Source organism: Haliaeetus albicilla, chromosome 12 (genome assembly GCF_947461875.1).
Source record: "Haliaeetus albicilla chromosome 12, bHalAlb1.1, whole genome shotgun sequence".
Classification (NCBI taxonomy): Eukaryota; Metazoa; Chordata; class Aves; order Accipitriformes; family Accipitridae; genus Haliaeetus; species Haliaeetus albicilla.
Genome location: NC_091494.1, coordinates 13,031,661 through 13,049,566, shown reverse-complemented (window position 1 = coordinate 13,049,566; position 17,906 = coordinate 13,031,661). Strand labels below are relative to the sequence as shown.

Sequence of the window (17,906 nt, the reverse complement as noted above, 5' to 3'; positions counted from 1 at the left end):
TCTTAGGATTTAGTAAATTTTTAGTTTACTATAAAAGCTGCAAAAAATACATTGGTCGTACGAAATGAAGTTGGCCTTGGGGAGCTTGCATTTATATGCTTTCCTTCTCTGAAACACAAACAGAACATCCATTGGAGCTATTTGTCATGCAGTTGTGTTTAATTTTGTTCTTTAGGAGCTGATGCAAATGAAGCAGGATCTGCAAGAATTATTAATTGCAAAAGATCAACAAGAAGAGATTTTGAGAAAGAGAGAAAGAGAGCTTACAGCTTTAAAAGGAGCACTAAAAGAAGAAGTATCTAGCCATGACATGGAGATGGATAAACTTAAAGAGCAACATGATAAAGAATTGCTCAATCTACAGCAAAGCCTGGAGAAAGCAACAGAGGTGAAATAAGTGCTTACAATTAATATCTATGGAAAAATCATACCTCTCACAGATGTTATGTGCTAGACGCTTTCAGATACTGCTATTTTCTTGGCAAAATAAATAGGTAAAGATTTGGGCTAGGAGATTATTAGCTGCTGAGAATAGGTATTATTTCATACACTTATATAATGTTTTGATTGTTTGTCACAGCTGAAGTTGTGGCCCTTTCTTCAAGCAGTTATTTACTACGTTTGCTTCATTGCAAACTTTGAGAGAGAATAAATGGAAGTATAGTACAGAGGACCGTTTGGTTGTCTTGGGTTAAATGGAATCACTGAAACCTTGAGGATGCCCTGAAGAATGCCAGTGTGCTTTGCCAGTGATGCTGTTGAAATTACAGTTTTGGAGCTTCTAGGAGTTCTCTGCAGTTCTTTGCAGCCCACTGTTCCTACCTTCAGCTCCTTGTTTCACATCCTGTTCCCCTGTTACGTTGTCCCACCTTGTCCCTTCAACTACTTACTACTAGGTTTTTTTGTTTTATTTTGTGTCCTTTTCATTTACTGAGCTTATCTTGTTTATTGAATGGTCAAATGAGTGCCAGCAGAAGGGAAGCAGCAGGGATTGGGTGTCTGGAAGCAGACAGGAGGAAAACAGAACTGAAGGAATGCCTCTTCCAGCATCAGCAGAAGGTCTTTGTGAGGGGGAGAATAGGAACAGTTTTCAGATGTGCATATCTGTTACTGTTTTCCAAAAGATGTCCTTTCTGAAGTTATCTTTGCAGAGACAGCAGGTAGGAATTTATTGAAAGACTTTTTTTGTAAGGGGACAGATCTCATAAAATTTTGAGCATTATTTTCACAATGACAGTAATTTGTGTCTTTTCGGTATCCCCTTTCCTCATTTTATTTCTGTCAAATATTTGAGAAAATTTCTACAGACAAACCGTGCTTGACCAATTTAAGTCAAAATTGTAGGCCCCCATTTTGCCTAGAAATATCCATGCTAATTTATATCTTTTACCTACACCTCATTGGTGTTAGGTGAGTTACAATTATCCTACTCGTTGTGGCTGAAAACATGATGTAGAACTGAATTAAAATTAAGCTTGAAACTTGAAAGAAGTTTCCAAAGCTTTATATGCTTTATAAGCAAAGTAGGAGCACATATGGAAGATGCTGGATAGATATTGTATGACTGAATTCTGATGAAGACTATTCTTTTAAAGGACTGTTTTTAAATGTGCAGTTTTCTTCAGTGGTTAGAAAAGTTTAAATACACTGATTTGTTTATGCAGCCTAGGACTTCTACTTGCAATTGCTTGGTTTTAATAAATGTGTTGTTTCTCTTTGTTTACATCATCATGAAGGTATTTGCATCTGAGCTGCTTGAGCTGAATTCTTTTTTTTCTTTGAGAGAAAAGTAGAACATTTAAATTATAATTTTTTATTATACAGTAATTGTAGTGACAGCTTAACCTCAGTGAACCATCTTTCAAAGTTACTGCATGGTAATTTACTGTATTTCAATTATGGAACTGTAATTACAACTGACAAGAAATGAAAGAGTAGTCTGTTTGGCATAACAATAACAGTCTGGGAAATGGCTCTATGATTGGGTTGCTGTGGCTTAGAGATAGTTATAAATAGCATTTATTTACTTACATGACATAGTCTATCTAATAGTAAATTTAATAAGATGTTCAAAAGTGAAATTTAATTAATTAATGTTGGTCTAAGCACCAGTTCTGCTCTTCCAATTTTACTTCAAGTGATTTTTGTTGATTTTAAGTAAAACTTTTAAGATGACTAATTGGAAGGTGATTGTTTTTGTTTTGGTTTTTGTTTTTTTTTTAATCTTTCTAGTATTAGTACCCTTAATGATTTTTTTGAAGCCCAGCATTATCTCTATGCCTGCTGGCTGAGATTAGTTGTTGAGTTTGATATATCATCTATCAGTAAAGTATAACCAGTCTCTGCAGGGAGTTAGATGAGTGACCTGCTGTGATCTTACATATGATGTTAATTATTGGGTTTACAATTAATCTTGAATACCCAACAGTGTGTGTCAAGATCATGTTTTATATAACTGAAGCTGCTTGACCTGTTAAATTATAGTTTTTATATTATTGCAAGCTGGAAAGATTTATACTGGATAGTGGGATACAAGAAATTTACATCAAAGATTGGTGGAAAGGGCCATTCTGTTGTATTTAATGAGGAAAATGAGTGTGTAAATGCTGTAATAGTGGTTTGTCATACAGAAAATATGCATACTGATGTTTGATAGATCAGGGTGTATCAGAGTCTGTATGTATGAGGTTGGTTGTTCTTATGTTGCTTCTCTATCATCCAAATTGGTACACTGAATAAAGGTGTTTTGTGATATGTATTAGGCCAAAAAGGAAGTTTTTGCAGGGAGACAAAAAAGAAATTTTTGTGCCACTGTTAAATCAAAAGAATTTTTCAGCTGCTGGAGACGTCAGATAGGTTGGCAAGTAATGTACAGTACATTTAGTCTGTGTGATTAGAATGCTACATAGATCTGTTTTGCAATCATGTTAGAAACATACTCAAGGTTATCTGATAGGAGAATAGAGTGGGGTTATTTGTCATGTGTGATTCTGTTCTCATGCTTATTGATGTGGTGGTAGGTTGGGTTTGGCTTTGGTTTTTTTGTTTGTTTTAAATAGAGATTTTTATATAAAGCCACAGATATTAAAATATTTATTTTCTTTGCTACAGTTTACCTTTTTAAATTCATTTTTGTGTTATGTCTTTTACTTGTGGTGGTCTTGAGATGGCTGTGATTGTTCTTAACTTCATTGCTTGTTTAGTAAGACTGAGACCAGACTCTTTACGTTTAACGATAGTAAAAGTTTTACTCTTCCATAACATACCTCTGTGGGGTAATAATTGCCTTTAATAATAAATGAGAAAATTCATGTCTTTCTAATTAAAAATGGATTTCTCCATAACTGCAAGTGTTAATTTCTCCATAACTGGAAGTGTTAGAGCAGAAATGAATATGAATCCTCTCCTGGTTTTAATGTAGTACGAAAATTTATATTATTTAATCTGTCCCTACAACACAACAGGCCAGAATTGTACTACTTGGCCATGAGTGTTCTGTCACTGTAGATGAAGTGCTACTATTTCAGTAAGATTTGGAAATAGCTTTTGGAATGTAATACTTTAGGTAAAAGGTTGTAGCAAATTGCAACTAATACTGTTCAAATTCCACTGAAATTGTATCAGCTTGGAAGTACAGTTGCAAACTGCACAGCACTGACAAATTTATGTCTGTTTTGAGAAGCAGTCTGCACAAATTATGTTGTTTAGAAAAAGCTGTAATCATCACATTATGAAGAGGCTTATCTCAGCCTGACCTTGACTGATTTATTCAAGGTTCATCGTACTTCTGACCTTGTCCTCAAAATGATAAAACAGACACTCAGGTTTAGAAGCTGATTCATTTATCAACACATTCTTATGCAATGAAGCTTGTGGTCATGTGAGCTTTAACTGCCATGTATGTGTTAAGGCATGTGATATGATTAAAAAGAAGGAATTTTACCAGAGCGAGTGGTAGCGACAGCAGAAGACAGTGGTTACCTTCTGCACATGTTATAAACTAAAAGTATACTCCTTTAAAATAAGAAAGTAATATAAAATTTTGAGCATTGTAGATGAGAAGAAGCTTTGGGTTTGTTTCTGGATTTTTTCCCCATCTGTATGAAGTGATTGTGAATTTAGGTGAATCTAACACAGAGCTGTAAAGAACTTCGAAATGCAAGTGAATATTGAATCTTTTTCTACCTAACCTCATAATATGGTATTTCTTCTTCAAAGCTAATAAAAATCTCCCACATAGAGCAGAAGCTTAACAAAAACTAGCTTAAGCATTGTAAATGATATTGATACATACTGTGCACGCCTTTCTTGTAGAAATGGCTTGGCATATATTTTTTACATGTAAAATGTATAAGTTTAGTATATTCCAAGAACCTATTTTGGAGTAATGCTGTACAAACACCAGACACTGGTCACCCAAGTTACTCAGGGTAAAGTGAAGAAGTAACTGATTGTGAAGCATCACAGAGACACTTTAGTATGTAAAGTGATAGACAAATTTAATATATATAACTGTAAAATTGTATATATGGAGAAAACCAATAGGATCCCAACTAACTTGTGCCACTCTAAGGTGAAATCTTGGGGTTATAATAAATAGCTCTATAAAAACATTGTCTTGATAGCAATAAAAGAAACAAATTATATGATAAGAATTACTTGGGCATAAGAACAACATTATGCCCTTGTGTACGTACATCCATAACATCTGAATCTGCATCCTGAACGCTATGTCTCAGTGTAGTCCATTCACCTCAAAGAAGATATACAATATTAGAGAAGATGAACCAGGATTTCAGATGCCACTGGTGAGTTTTTTCTTTCCTCTGCTTGCCTGAGGCAGCCTTTGCCATGTTGAAATAACTCTTTTTTTGTTTCAATGGTAGAAGCTGATTGGCAACTGATCTGAACTGTATGCAGACTCAAAGAATAGTGGAGTGACTGGTCCAAGTCAGTGTTTCCTCTTTCATGACCTGCCCCCCACCCCTTTTCATTTTCTGCCCTCCTTTACCAGCCCTCTAAAAGCCCAGTGTGTTTTTGATTGATTTCCAGTGTGGTCCTACAAACGCAGAGTCGGGGAAAGAGAAGGAGGGTGCACAGACAGAAGCGTGATGGTGGAAGGAAGGCTGCAGGCATTCCTTAAATAGGCATTGTTAATGGAAACACATATTTTAGAACTGTATATGGAAAATCTGGGAGACAGATTTGATTTGTTTTTCTGTAAGTGTCTGTTCTGTGCATGGAAGGGAAGTTGTTTGGTAATAGCATCATGCATGTTTTTAGCCACCCATTAAATGAAATACCAAACAAATTATGGAATATTAGCTGTGTTGTCAACAAGAATAATAAACATGCCTCCAAAGCACACTGAAAATGTAACTTGGTGACTTTGTCTTTGGTGCTAAAGCAAGTTTTTTAAGTTCCAGCTCCTCTGGTCTTTCATTTCCATGCAATTTACTCCTGCATTTGTTTAGTGGGGACATGTGTGTGTTTGGACACAGATAGTACCATGGCACTACAACTGAGTGGGTTTTACACTGTGTGTAGAGTCAAGAAAGCCTCTGAGCAAAACTGTCCTGCAAAGTCCTATCTGAGTTGGACTGGATCACATCTAAACAAGACAAAACCCAACCCCAAACTGTTTTATCTATAATAGTCATTTCACCATTGTGAGCCTTATTCAGCCAGGACTATTTCAGTTAGTCTGGGTTGGGAAGCGGGGTTGTTTGATTGTGGGGGTTTTTTTTGTTTCTGAAAGTTGGCAAGAGCCTGTGCAGTCAGATACGTCTTTAATACCATCAGGAGGATCTCTAATCCTTATCAACAGAAGTCAGTATATGTATGTTCAGGTGGTTTGTCCTGTGAAAGTGTAGGTTTGTTTGTGTATGCGTGTTAAGTGTTTGAATGTGTAAGTCCTTTCAGTTGGGTACAATGTGAACACAGAACTAGTTAATATTTTACTCTAGTCTTTGCAACAACTTCTGACCTTGAAAAAACTGTTAGTATAAGCCAGTTAGCTGGGAGGATAATATGACATTGATATAGCTACCGGTTGAGAGGTTAATACTTACACTTTCCTGGCTCTGGATTTTATAACTGTGGAAATGTTAGGTCATTTCCCTATAATGGGAAATTTTGTTTAATGTGCTCTGTGTAAAAAAAACCACTGTCTATCCTTCTCTTTCCCCGACTCTGCGTTTGTAGGACCACACTGGAAATCAGTCAAAAACATACTGGGCTTTTAGAGGGCTGGTAAAGGAGGGCAGAAAATGAAAAGGGGTGGGGGGCAGGTCATGAAAGAGGAAACACTGACTTGGACCAGTCACTCCACTATTCTTTGAGTCTGCATACAGTTCAGATCAGTTACCAATCAGCTTCTACCATTGAAACAAAAAAAGAGTTATTTCAACATGGCAAAGGCTGCCTCAGGCAAGCAGAGGAAAGAAAAAACTCACCAGTGGCATCTGAAATCCTGGTTCATCTTCTCTAAACCTTTTCCAATGCCTGTGCATTCTCATTTTTAAAATGTAGGCATTTAAATCTTTCATTACATCTCATAAACGAAAAACTAAAAAGTTTTGGAAATAATATTAAGAATATGATATCGTTTAGATCAATGAAAATGGCCTTGCAAGAAAACAAGTCTTGTCTCTAAACTGGCACAAGTGAATAATTTTTAACCAGTTAATAGAATGGCTCTAGCCGAAATGGAAGGAAAGACAGTCTGACTTGCTTGTAAATTTATGTACTTGCTTACTGAATAATCTCTTGAAGTACAGCTGAGGATTCAAATTGGTTGCAGTGTACCTCACTAAGAGATAAAAACACACTGACTCTTTTAATAGGTAATGACAATAGTTAACTTCTAAAGGCGTAGCCATGTGCTGAAGTAGGCTAGGCCTCATTTTGAGATGATGGAAAGAATTAAAATAGACAGTGTAAGGTAGGAAAGCAATAAGTAAAGCTATTTAGCCTCTTTTCCAGAAGCTTGGGGGAGGGGGGTTGTTTGTTTGGGGCAGGGGAGGGGTTGGTAGTTTAATGCTTCATTTTGCTTTTAAGGAGTTTTTGCATTCCCTTTTTTAGTGGTATGAGATTTTATTATCCATGCTATCCAGTGTTACTGTGTTATTCATCCAAGGGCTTCCAATTGCTTTAAGAAATAGTGTCTGAGGTTAGAAGAATTGCCTAAAAGTACACAGTGGGGAAAAATACCAGAACTACAAACAGAGCTACAAACAGAAATAAAGACCTGTTTTTTGCGTTCATGAGCTTTAAAACTTAGATGACTGTACCTGAATAATACTGATTTCAGAAGCTCTCTTTACTGAAGAGCTAGTAAGGATTACAGTTCAAGGGCTGTCCCTATGTTGAGACTCACTATGTTTGTCTTTTTTCCTTGGGTGTCAGTCTTTGGGTGTAGGTTGGTTTTGGTTTTTTCTTTCTTTGGAAATCATCTGCAGGTTACCTAGGGAAATCAGTGTATAGTTGTTTATTTAAACTTGATTTGTTTATATACAAAAAGGAGAGGAAAAAACAATAGAAAGGGATTTGGTATCTCCATCGCTGCTGCCCCCTCAGGATCATCTGAGGGAGCTGGGTAGATCTGAATCCTTGAAGCCACATGAAACTTTTTACATGTAGTTCAAGAATTTAAACAACCGGTCCAGTATCAACCTAAAAAGGTGGCCCATGAGACTTTAGAGTTGGTTTCAGCAGACAGTATCTTCCTTGATACCTTAAGTGTTCCACACCAGGAACAGAATGAAGTGAGCAGCCACACCATTCCCTTTATTTTGTAGGGGTTTGGAATATTATCATCATAGAATCATAGCATGGTTTGGGTTAGAAGGGACCTTAAAGATCATCTAGTTCCAACCTCCTGCCATGGGCAGGGACACCTTCCACTAGACCAGGTTGCTCAAAGCCCCATCCAGCCTGGCCTTGAACACTTCCAGGGATGGGGCATCCACAGCCTCTCTGGGCAACCTGTTCCAGTGTCTAACCACCCTCACAGTGAAGAATTTCTTCCTTGTATCTAATCTAAATCTACCCTCTTTCAGTTTAAAGCCATTACCCCATGTCCTATCACTACATGCCCTGGTAAAAGTCCCTCTCCACCTTTCTTGTAGGCCCCCTTTAGGTACTAAAAGGCTGCTGTAATGTCTCCTTGGAGCCTTCTCTTCTCCAGGCTGACCAACCCCACCTCTCTCAGCCTGTCTTCGTATGAGAGTGTCACTTACTTTGATTCCACAAATATGAATATGGAAAGAATGTTTGAAAGTCTGTTACTTCCATTTAAAAAACTTTTATTTGTTCTTTAGCTCATTTTGAATGGAGATTTATTCTTTAGATTTCTACTTCAACTATGGCAATTAAAGGACAAGCAGTTAATTGGTTGAATTCAGTTTTACTCAGTTGAACTTGATTCTGAAAGGAAGTGTAAAGGTTTTTAGAAAAATTGGCTGAGTTGTGCCTGATAAATGAAGAATCTAGCCAAAATTTAATAATTCTAATAAGCTGTGAATGAACTACTTGGCTTCCCCTCACTTCAGCTCTTCCTGTATTTTGTAAAAGGACTCTAAAGGTCCTGTACTGTGCAGTCACTGCCAAAGGGGAATTTCACCAGCTGAAACACTGAAGTCAGCCAAAAACATTTTTTAATGATCAGTTACACAACCACTCTCATGTCTTTGCCAGTGTTGAGGGTGTGGTAAAAAAAGGTGTGGAGCCACAGAACATTTTCTGCATTCCTATTCAAGAGATTTTTCTGCTGTGTTCAGGTTGAAATAGAATATTTCATTTGCATCTCAAGGACCCTGTTTGTATGTTCTCTCCAGTTTCTTTGGGGTTACACAATAATGAGTGGTGGGAAGGATTTTGATGCCTTTTGTACTAACTGAGCTTCATCTCCGATTCTTTAAATATGTTCACTGCTTGCACCAAAGTTGAGAGTAGAATAGTATATAAATATAATTGCTTTACGGAGTTTTTTGCAACAAAGCAGTTGAAACAGTATTTATTGCTTTATTTAAACTTGGTCTTGACTAATTTTAATATATTTTAAAATATTTCTGGACACGTATGCAACTATATACAAGGACACAAACTCAAACTTTATTAGAATCATTTCTTGTTAAGCAAAACATCTGAAAGGAGCAGGATGAGAAGTGATGGAATTGGATTTCACTGCTGAAGTTACCTTGTGGGAACTCCCTTATGGAGATTAGTCCCAAAGCTGAAAACTAAATGGCGCATGCGCATGAACTCCAGCAGCTGTGACTTTGTGGGCTCAGATAAGCAGACCTGCACTAGGTAAAACTTTATAAATCAGATGTACATACCAAATCCAATAGTACACATATGTATGTGCATGCATTCTCTCACTTTCTTCTCATCCATCTGGTATGAGTTAAAAGTAGTTTTGTGCTCACTTAAACACAATGTTAGAATATTTCATTTATCAATGTTTTTCAGACTTTGGTCTGCTCCTACACTCAATACATGCTATTAAAAACTTCTGAAGAAAGAATTTTATTGATTGTTTCACAAACTTTAATTCCTTTTCTCAGCATAACTGCAAGCTTATGAGTAATGTTATTCCCTGTATTAAGCATAAGAAAGTAAGAGGTAGAATGATTACTGTCAAAAGGATCCATTAGTTGTGCATGTTCAAATTGAGGTGTCTAGGTTAACATAAAGTTAACCATTATATAGTCCTTGATATATTCAGGGTACAATTTTTGCTGACTTCGGTTGCAGCTGTGCATTCAAGACTTTGGAAACCAAGCCCTAGTGCTTCAGATCAAGCACAAAGGAAATTAAAGAGCATGCAGTTATTGATCCCCTCTGGAAAGTTTTGGTTGAGTGACTTGCCTCAGGAGCTCTTTGGCAGAGACAAGAATAGACTCCAGTTCTCTTGGGCTGTATTTGGGTACCTTAGCTGTTGAATTATCCTTTCTTTTACTGCCTCACTCATTTCTGCAGCACTGCTTTATTTCTGCAGCAACAGCCTCTTTCACTGTAAATTCTTGACTTGTTCTCAAGCCAATTGACTCATCCTTTAAGCTTCAGAATTAGAATGTATGAGAACTCTTAAAAGATTTCAGTGGTGATTGACTGCCATAGATCATTTTCCTCCGTGTATGATCATTTTTTTGTGATCAGAAACTGATTTTTTGCAGTGGACCTTTCTTTTAGGATTTGATAACTTGTTTAGTTCATGGTGGTCTGGTCCACTGCTGGGCTAGTAAGTAAACCTACTGCATGTGCACTATGGCATAATGACAATGTCAGAATACAGAAGTTTAACTTCAAGCAGTCACAGAGGACTTTGTATTGTGGGACCTCATCATTACAGCTATGTTTTTTTTTCTTCTGGACAGGCTTCTTTTTCTTTTTTCAGCTCTGTTCAGAAATTTGCAACCTGTTTCCAGCTTCTTTTACCTAACCTCTATAGCTTAAGTCTGCTGCTAAGTCTTGCTGAGTCTTAAATCATGAGTTTAAACATGATAAAATTTGAGAAAGCACAATAAAATATTTCATGTACTCAAAAATAATAAATGAGAAGAAGGTATGAGTGTGTTTAAGTAGTCTGCAAGGTTGTGGATATCAAGAGGAAAGGTATTATTCATTCAGAGATTGAAGAGGTGGAAATCTGAATGTGAGACAAGCTAAGTGTAGGGAATAGAAGGCACTGAATGCCCTGGAGACAGAGTGAGGACAGACAGATTGAAAGGAACGATGAAGCAAATGCAGGCAAACAGATGTAAGAAGGAAAATGCTATAGGGATTTTACCTTACATAAATATAATTCCATAATATAATATAGTAAAAAGTTGGTTTACTAAAACATACTGCTACAACTAGCAAGTGGGAATACAAAGAAATAAGCATGTTTTATATATCATAGCGAAGAAACTGCAATCTTGGAATTGAGATATGTTAATTTTAAGATCCAAAGATCCCACTTCAATGCTTGATACAATTCCCCCCCCGCCCCCCTGTTTTTTGGGGGGTTTGGGGGTTTTTGTTGTTTGTTTCTTTTGAGTGGTTTTTTTTTTTTGTTAGGGGTTTTTTTTTCTTTTTGTATGGCAAATATGTCTGAATATACAGTATTTTATTCTAGCTTTTGTCTTCCAGATTCTTGTTTAACCAGTTTTGTCTGTTATGTGCTCTGTATGTGTTTATGTACATAATCTCATTTCAACTCTCTGAAGAGGCTGATCCACAATTCTGTGAACTAAAGATCATGTTATATTAACAACATGTTTGTTAATGTTTCATGTTCAACTTAAATCATTACTTTGTGACCTTTACCCAGTTCTGTTACCATGGGTTAAATTTATATAAACTTAGTTAAAATGATTGCCAAAACTTTACCAACATCCCCACATATTAAAGGTAGCAATGTAAAGGATTTATGAATGGGTACTATCAGGAGTCAGTAATTGATGTAGTGTCATTAAACCTTAAAGACCTTTTGTTAACTCACATTGTTTATGTACAGCACCATTACAAATAAGTCATGTGTGGACTGAAGGATGTGGATCCACAGCACAATCTGTACATGTGAGTTCTCCCTGTCTGGCTTTTTTCCTCATTTGTACTTAACTAGCCCTATAGTGTTCAGTTACCTTTCTGCTGTCATCCTCATCACTCTAACCCACTCTAATTCAGTGCTTTTGCAAACAGCTTTCAACTCGTTTTTTGAATGTGTGAGCCAGTCACTGAATTTTAAATGAAATCTGTGCCTTCTTGCTCATGTAGACAGAACCAAAGAGAATAGGATTACTGCTGGCTGTTAGCAAATACCATCTGTTGTACAGTTTAAACTGTCTATGCAGTTGCCACTTTCAGTTTTAGCCTGTGAAGTGCAATAATTGGCATTCAAAATTTATCAATGTACATAGTAACTTCTCTGTAATTTCAGTGCAGTAGTTTTCATATCTTCTACTGACATGTTTTATTAGGGGAATTTTATGCAGAATATAGTGGGCCATCTCTAATGACAGAGTGGTAAATTTAACATATGGTGTCAACATGAGTAATATTGCCTTCTAGTTGCTTCGGGCTGGTTGAGTATACTGCCTGTGTGGTAGGGTTCCATGCTCAAAGGGCGCAACAATCTATTTCTGCTTCAGCAGTGTCCATGTATGATTTGACAGCTGCTAGCCTGAGCCTTATGTAACTTCAATATATGGATAAGGATCTCCCTTCACCAGGTTCTCCCCTAATGGTGTTGTTACAAGGTCTGTCAGAACTACCTTTCAGTGCTTGTTTCCTTTGCATATCCTTTCTAATGATACCTGGGCTCTTTTCTATCATGTTCACCTGTCCTCCCAAGAGAAGACCTGGAGTGAAGGTGGAAAGTGATGTGGCGTGCCAGATAAGACTAACAGTGGAGAATAGGAGAAGGGAAGAGGCACGGAGTTTTATTATACCCTAACTTTCTGTGGCAGTATGCTACAGGATATGGCATGTATTGCCAAATGCTATTATAATCCAGAAGCTTCATTTATGCCAGTGAAGAGCTCTACATGCAATTCTGATTACACCGGCGATAAATAAAGATAGGCTTTTTTTCTGTCTAAACCCAGCTGTGTAATTTGACTCTTTGGAGAAGTGAAGCTATGTGTGCATTTTCTACTCAACACCTAAATTGTATTTGTGCCGTTTGACTTTATTTAAATTTCACTATCAAATTGAAGATACTTGTGTATTGTTTTTTCTAGTATCATCCTGAATGATAACCTGAAGGTGATCTTCCATGCCTTATGTGTATAGTACAATTGTGTAAGGTAAACTAACAGGATAGATACTCCTGTGTTTCTTTTCAGTCTTATCTGAAACAAGTTGAAAAGATGTTGAGACAATAGTGTACAGACAAATGTGCATTGTGAAGAAAATTTCTCCTACTCTCCCCAGAAGATACGTAAGAAGAATGCCCACTCTCCAACTACAATACAATAAAGCTCCCCATACATACTGAGAGTTTTCCTACCATCTTGAAAAAGTGTGTGTCTGTGACTGTATATACTTATTGTTGGTATTTTTTTAAAACATACTCCTTCCAGGTGAAAGAAGGGAATTTTGTACTCAACATGTTAGAGAATTTGTTTGGGAACAGTTCATTCCTGTGAATGTGTAACCCTTGTAATGATGCCAGGGTCATCAGAGACCTGTGGAGATCTGCTGGTTAAGTGCTGGTCACTCAGGCAGCTGGAACTTTAGGCAGGTTGTACTTACATACCCAATTTATTTCCAAGATTTTAAATTAGGTTAATAAGGATAATACTTGCAACTTGCCCTCTATACTTCTCTACCTTTTATATATATTCACCTAGCATCTTGCTAACTTACTGAAATATGTAGTGAAAAAGGAGAGAGAATACCAGTTTAGTTTAATTTTAGTGGCTGGAACAGTATCCTAAAATACATACAGCAAAAGGCAGGCTGGTACAGATCTCCAGATATGACTGCATGAGGGTAGGATGAACTTAATTTTGAACCTGTTAAGAACTTAATTTTGAACCTGTTAAGTATATACATATATATATGTATTTATGTGTATATTTATGTATGTAGATCTGGGGGGTTGGTTTGGTTGTTTGCTTCTATATGTGTGTGCACGTGTACTTCTAAGTAAATAATGAATGCTTCCTGTGTTGGGGAAGTAGAGCAAACCATAGTAGATGAGATAGTGGAATCTTCAGGTACAGTGTGGGTCTGCTGCAGTCCTCTTACTGTGCAACCCTGTGTAGGCGGTTGGATGAAAAAGAACAGACAAATCAACATTCCTTTCCCTGAGCTCCCCAGCATGCCTCAGCTGCTTTCACTCAGCTCCAGAAAGAGGAAATGAGACAAAACGGAGCCACTGGTGGAGTACTTGCTAATTAGTAAAACTTCGCTGTATGCAAAAAGCAAAAACTAAAGGAATATATAAATACTATTGAAATTTTAGTATGTGAGAACTTAAAGCATCAACAGAGATTTATTTCAGAGCTTTTAACTAGTCGTGTACTTAGAAGAACAAGTTTTTTCAGTATTTTCAAAAGACCAGAACTTGCCAGCCTGCTTATGCTGCCAGTTTTTGTATAATAAGTTCATTGACCCTGTAGACAGTCTGAGTGTTTTCTGAGTTACCGCTTTATCAAACTAATTTGCATGATTTTAAAGCTGTTGCTTGCTAGGAAACAATCTAGTGAGGGCGCACTTTGTAAACACCCTTTTATATAACTTTGCTTATTCCTTTTGGGGGTGGGGAGGGGAAAATTGGGAGCTACAATCAAAAATAAGTGTACCTGAAAAGTGATTTTCATGCTTTCATAAAATATTTCACAAAACAGTTTCTTACCAAACTACTCTGTAGGATTTCTTTTGTTTTCACCCACATAAACAGAATTTCACATGCAAAAATGTTATGCTTCAGTAATTAATGTCCTATTAATTAATTACCTATTGTCACCAGATAATGTAGAGGCCAAAGGTATAAATGGATTCAAAAAGGATTAGAGAAATTAATGGATGATACATTCATGGAGGAAAAACAGTCAGAGCTGGGAGTGTGTAATGGAGAAAGGATTGCCCTGTAGTTGTTCTTCATCTTTTTGTCCATAAACATCAACTATGGGCCCTGGAGAGAATACTGGTCTAGATTGACTCCTATGTCTTTTCTGGTGTTCTTACTATTGTTTAAGGTCTTAATGTAGAAAGCAGTGGGTCTATACATGAGAACCAGATCTTTGTACAGAGTATTGCTTTGTATCAGACCCTGAATGCCCAAGAGCAAGAAACACAACTTGCATCTCGGATTCTTTTATGTTCTTTGGAGGGGATTCTGACTGACAAGTCAATGAAGAGCAAAGATTAAATCCTTCTAGCTCTTTACTCCACAGAATTAAATGTTTACAAATACATAACTGGTCTGTGTTATAACAGTATAGATAGTACAACAATACTATACTTCCACAATAAATGGTAGGATGTTTTGGAGAGGGTAAGTGGTGAGACTAAGGTGATGATTAGCTCTGAAAAGTTATATGCTGTAGCCAGTTGCCCTGCCAAAAAAATATCTATCACCATGTGTGATAAATTGTGATGAGTAGTTTATTATAATTTGTCTTTGTGCTGTGTATTGATTAGAGTTTCTGAAAAAATACAAAGTGTATCTTCTTGAATACAAGTTGAACTCAGTAGCTAAACTCCTTCCATCCGCAGGCAGTAACTGAAAACCAAGCAGAACTTCTACTGAGTAAGTAGAGCCCCAAGTGTGGGTCGTGTGATATGCAGGTAGAGCTGCACCAATACCATGTAAGGTACTTCTAGTCTCTATTGCTTTTTCATGCCTGATCACTGTCTGCTTTTCTGTGCTGGCACAGCGCTTTGTGGCACCATGTTTTGAAAAGGACTGGGGCTTTTTTTCCAGTAACATCCTCCCACCCTCCCCTTTTTTTTTGGTGTCAAGATCTCTTTATCTGTGTGTGATATATATTACAGTTGATCCTGTTCCCTGAGTTTACTCTGCAGCCCCACAAATAGTTGCATGGATGTAGAGTGTTGTATATTAGTGCTTGGAATAAGCAGTGGGGTGAGACTGCCTAAATTTTGTGTTTCTGTGGAAGACACTCTTCATCAATATGTTCTTCCTTAAAGATTCATATGGCTTCTGATGTCTGTTAAGTTTTTTAGATTACTTGGAATTACCTAATAATGGGATTTGGTAATGAAAATATTTTAGGGCAATAAAGAGGAAGATGTTAAGGTGAAAATATGTGATGGCAGGCATGAGACTGTTCAGGTGTTGTATGTTACTCTAGCACATATGTATGTGTCATGCCCAGCCAGCAACTAAGCGCCATGCAGCTGCTCACTCACTTACCCCCCCTCCCCGGGATGGGGAGGAGAATCGGGAGAAAACAAAAAGAGTAAAACTTGTGGGTTGAGGTAAGAACAGTTTAATAGAACAGAAAGGAAGTAAATGATAATAATAACAATAATAAAATTACAATAATAATAAACAAAGAATTGGAATATACAAAACAAGTGATGCACAGTGCAATTGCTCACCACTTGCCGACCGATGCCCAGATAGTCCCTGAGCACTGATCCTGCCCCAGGCCAACTCCCTCCAGTTTATATACTGGGCATGACATCACATGGTACGGAATACCCCTTTGGCCAGTTTGGGTCAGATGCCCTGGCTGTGTCCCCTCCCGACTTCTTGTGCCCCTCCAGCTTTCTCACTGGCTGGGGATGAGAAGCTGAAAAATCGTTGACTTAGTCTAAACGCTACTTAGCAACAACTGAAAACATCAGTGTGTTATCAACATTCTTCTCATACTGAATCCAAAACCTAACACTATACCAGCTACTAGAAAGAAAATTAAGTCTATCCCAGCTGAAACCAGGACAGTGTGCCTGAGGAAAAAAAATGCTCCTTGTGTGGTCTCCCACAGTAATATGAATAATAAAAATGCATGGTTGTAATGTATACAGACTCAAAGTTAAATTCTTTGTTGACATTTTGGTGTTATATCCTAGCTATATTTGCTGTGGTGTCATACGAAACTTCTGTTGGAAAACAGCATCAGTTATTACTATTTTTTTTTAAACATGACATAATTTGTTTTCACTAGAGTGCTGCTGTCCTTGCCAGTGAAAGAAACGCTGCACAAGAGATGCGAAATAGTATAGAAAATCAAGTCACAGAGCTGACTAAGGAAAATGAACAGTTGAAGAGAACAGTTGGTGACCTAGAGAGTAAAATTGAAGAGTTGCACAAACAAATTGATAATATGAAAGGAGAAGAAAATTCAGTGAAGGAAAAAATAAGGAGATACGAGGTAAGTTAAGAAAACAAGCCCCTTAAGTAGTCTCCTTCCTGTTTGCAAAGGATACATTGTAGAACAAAAACCAACAAAGAGGAGGATGGGCAATGTCATTGGAAAGGCTAAGCAGAAACCAGCAGGTTGTCAAGAAGCACGATGCAGTTTGCTGATGTGTATAGGAAAGATTTCCCCAGTGTAAAACCAAGTCACAGCTTGGAACTGGGGAGATCAGTGACAGGCCAGAGTGAACATACTTCATAGCTCAGTCTACTTGTCAGATTAAAGGCCTTGCCACTATTTCTAAATGTATCAAATCGTATCATTGCAGGAAGAGAAGCAACAGTTAGAAGAAGCTTTGAAACATGCTGAAAAGGAGGCAAAAGAATTAGTAGTGTTAAAAAGTTCTTTGGAAAGTCAACTAGAAGATATGCAGGTGAGAACAAGAGCAATGTGGAATATTTGAATTTTAAATTTCCTGTTTGTTTACCTGAGTCACCATTGCTTTCTGCAGAGTAACATCTCATTCTTTTTGAAGTACTCTTTGTTTTATAGTCCAGATCTCACTGCGATGTTCAAATGTTTCCTGAAAGCATAGGCATAGCATCATCTAATTAAAACTGTTTTCTTGTTAAAGTCTTTTTTTTTTTTTTTTTTTTCCCATGAGTCTAGCAAAATTACAGGGAGATGAATCACAAAATAAGGTGCCTAAGGTTTTATAAATCTGTTTATTATTTTGAAAGGTCATTCAGCTCTGGTTGTGTGTAGGTATTTACATGTAAAAGAATAAAAAGCTGTACTTGGATATAAATAAAAATATTGATAGTAGACAAATATCCGGAAATTGGCTTCTCTTTTTTACAAACCTGTCGTCTTTGCAAATGTTGCATGGAACTGGTATATTTCATCACAAAACCAGAGAAATTTTAACATGTATCACAAGGACTTGCAGCCTCTTAAACTCTGTATGAAGTCCTCTTTCCACCTTGCTCCTTAGTCTACTCAATATCTAGGAAAGTATATGCTTTCTCCCAGATTAGCCCAGAAATTAATTGTGTGGAGAATGCATCTATTTCAGAGCAG

General features: G+C 37.1%; 1 protein-coding gene across 4 annotated transcripts in view; it reads left to right on the top strand.

Moving 5' to 3' along the window:
• CGNL1 (cingulin like 1) overlaps positions 1-17,906 on the top strand; it is a 48,209-nt gene that overhangs the window by 7,701 nt on the left and 22,602 nt on the right. For all 4 annotated transcript variants that reach the window (XM_069798127.1, XM_069798126.1, XM_069798129.1 and 1 more), the window contains exons 7-9: positions 176-388; positions 16,635-16,841; positions 17,155-17,259. In XM_069798127.1, the coding sequence (XP_069654228.1) occupies positions 176-388; positions 16,635-16,841; positions 17,155-17,259 (525 nt within the window). The remainder of the gene's footprint in view (positions 1-175; positions 389-16,634; positions 16,842-17,154; positions 17,260-17,906) is intronic.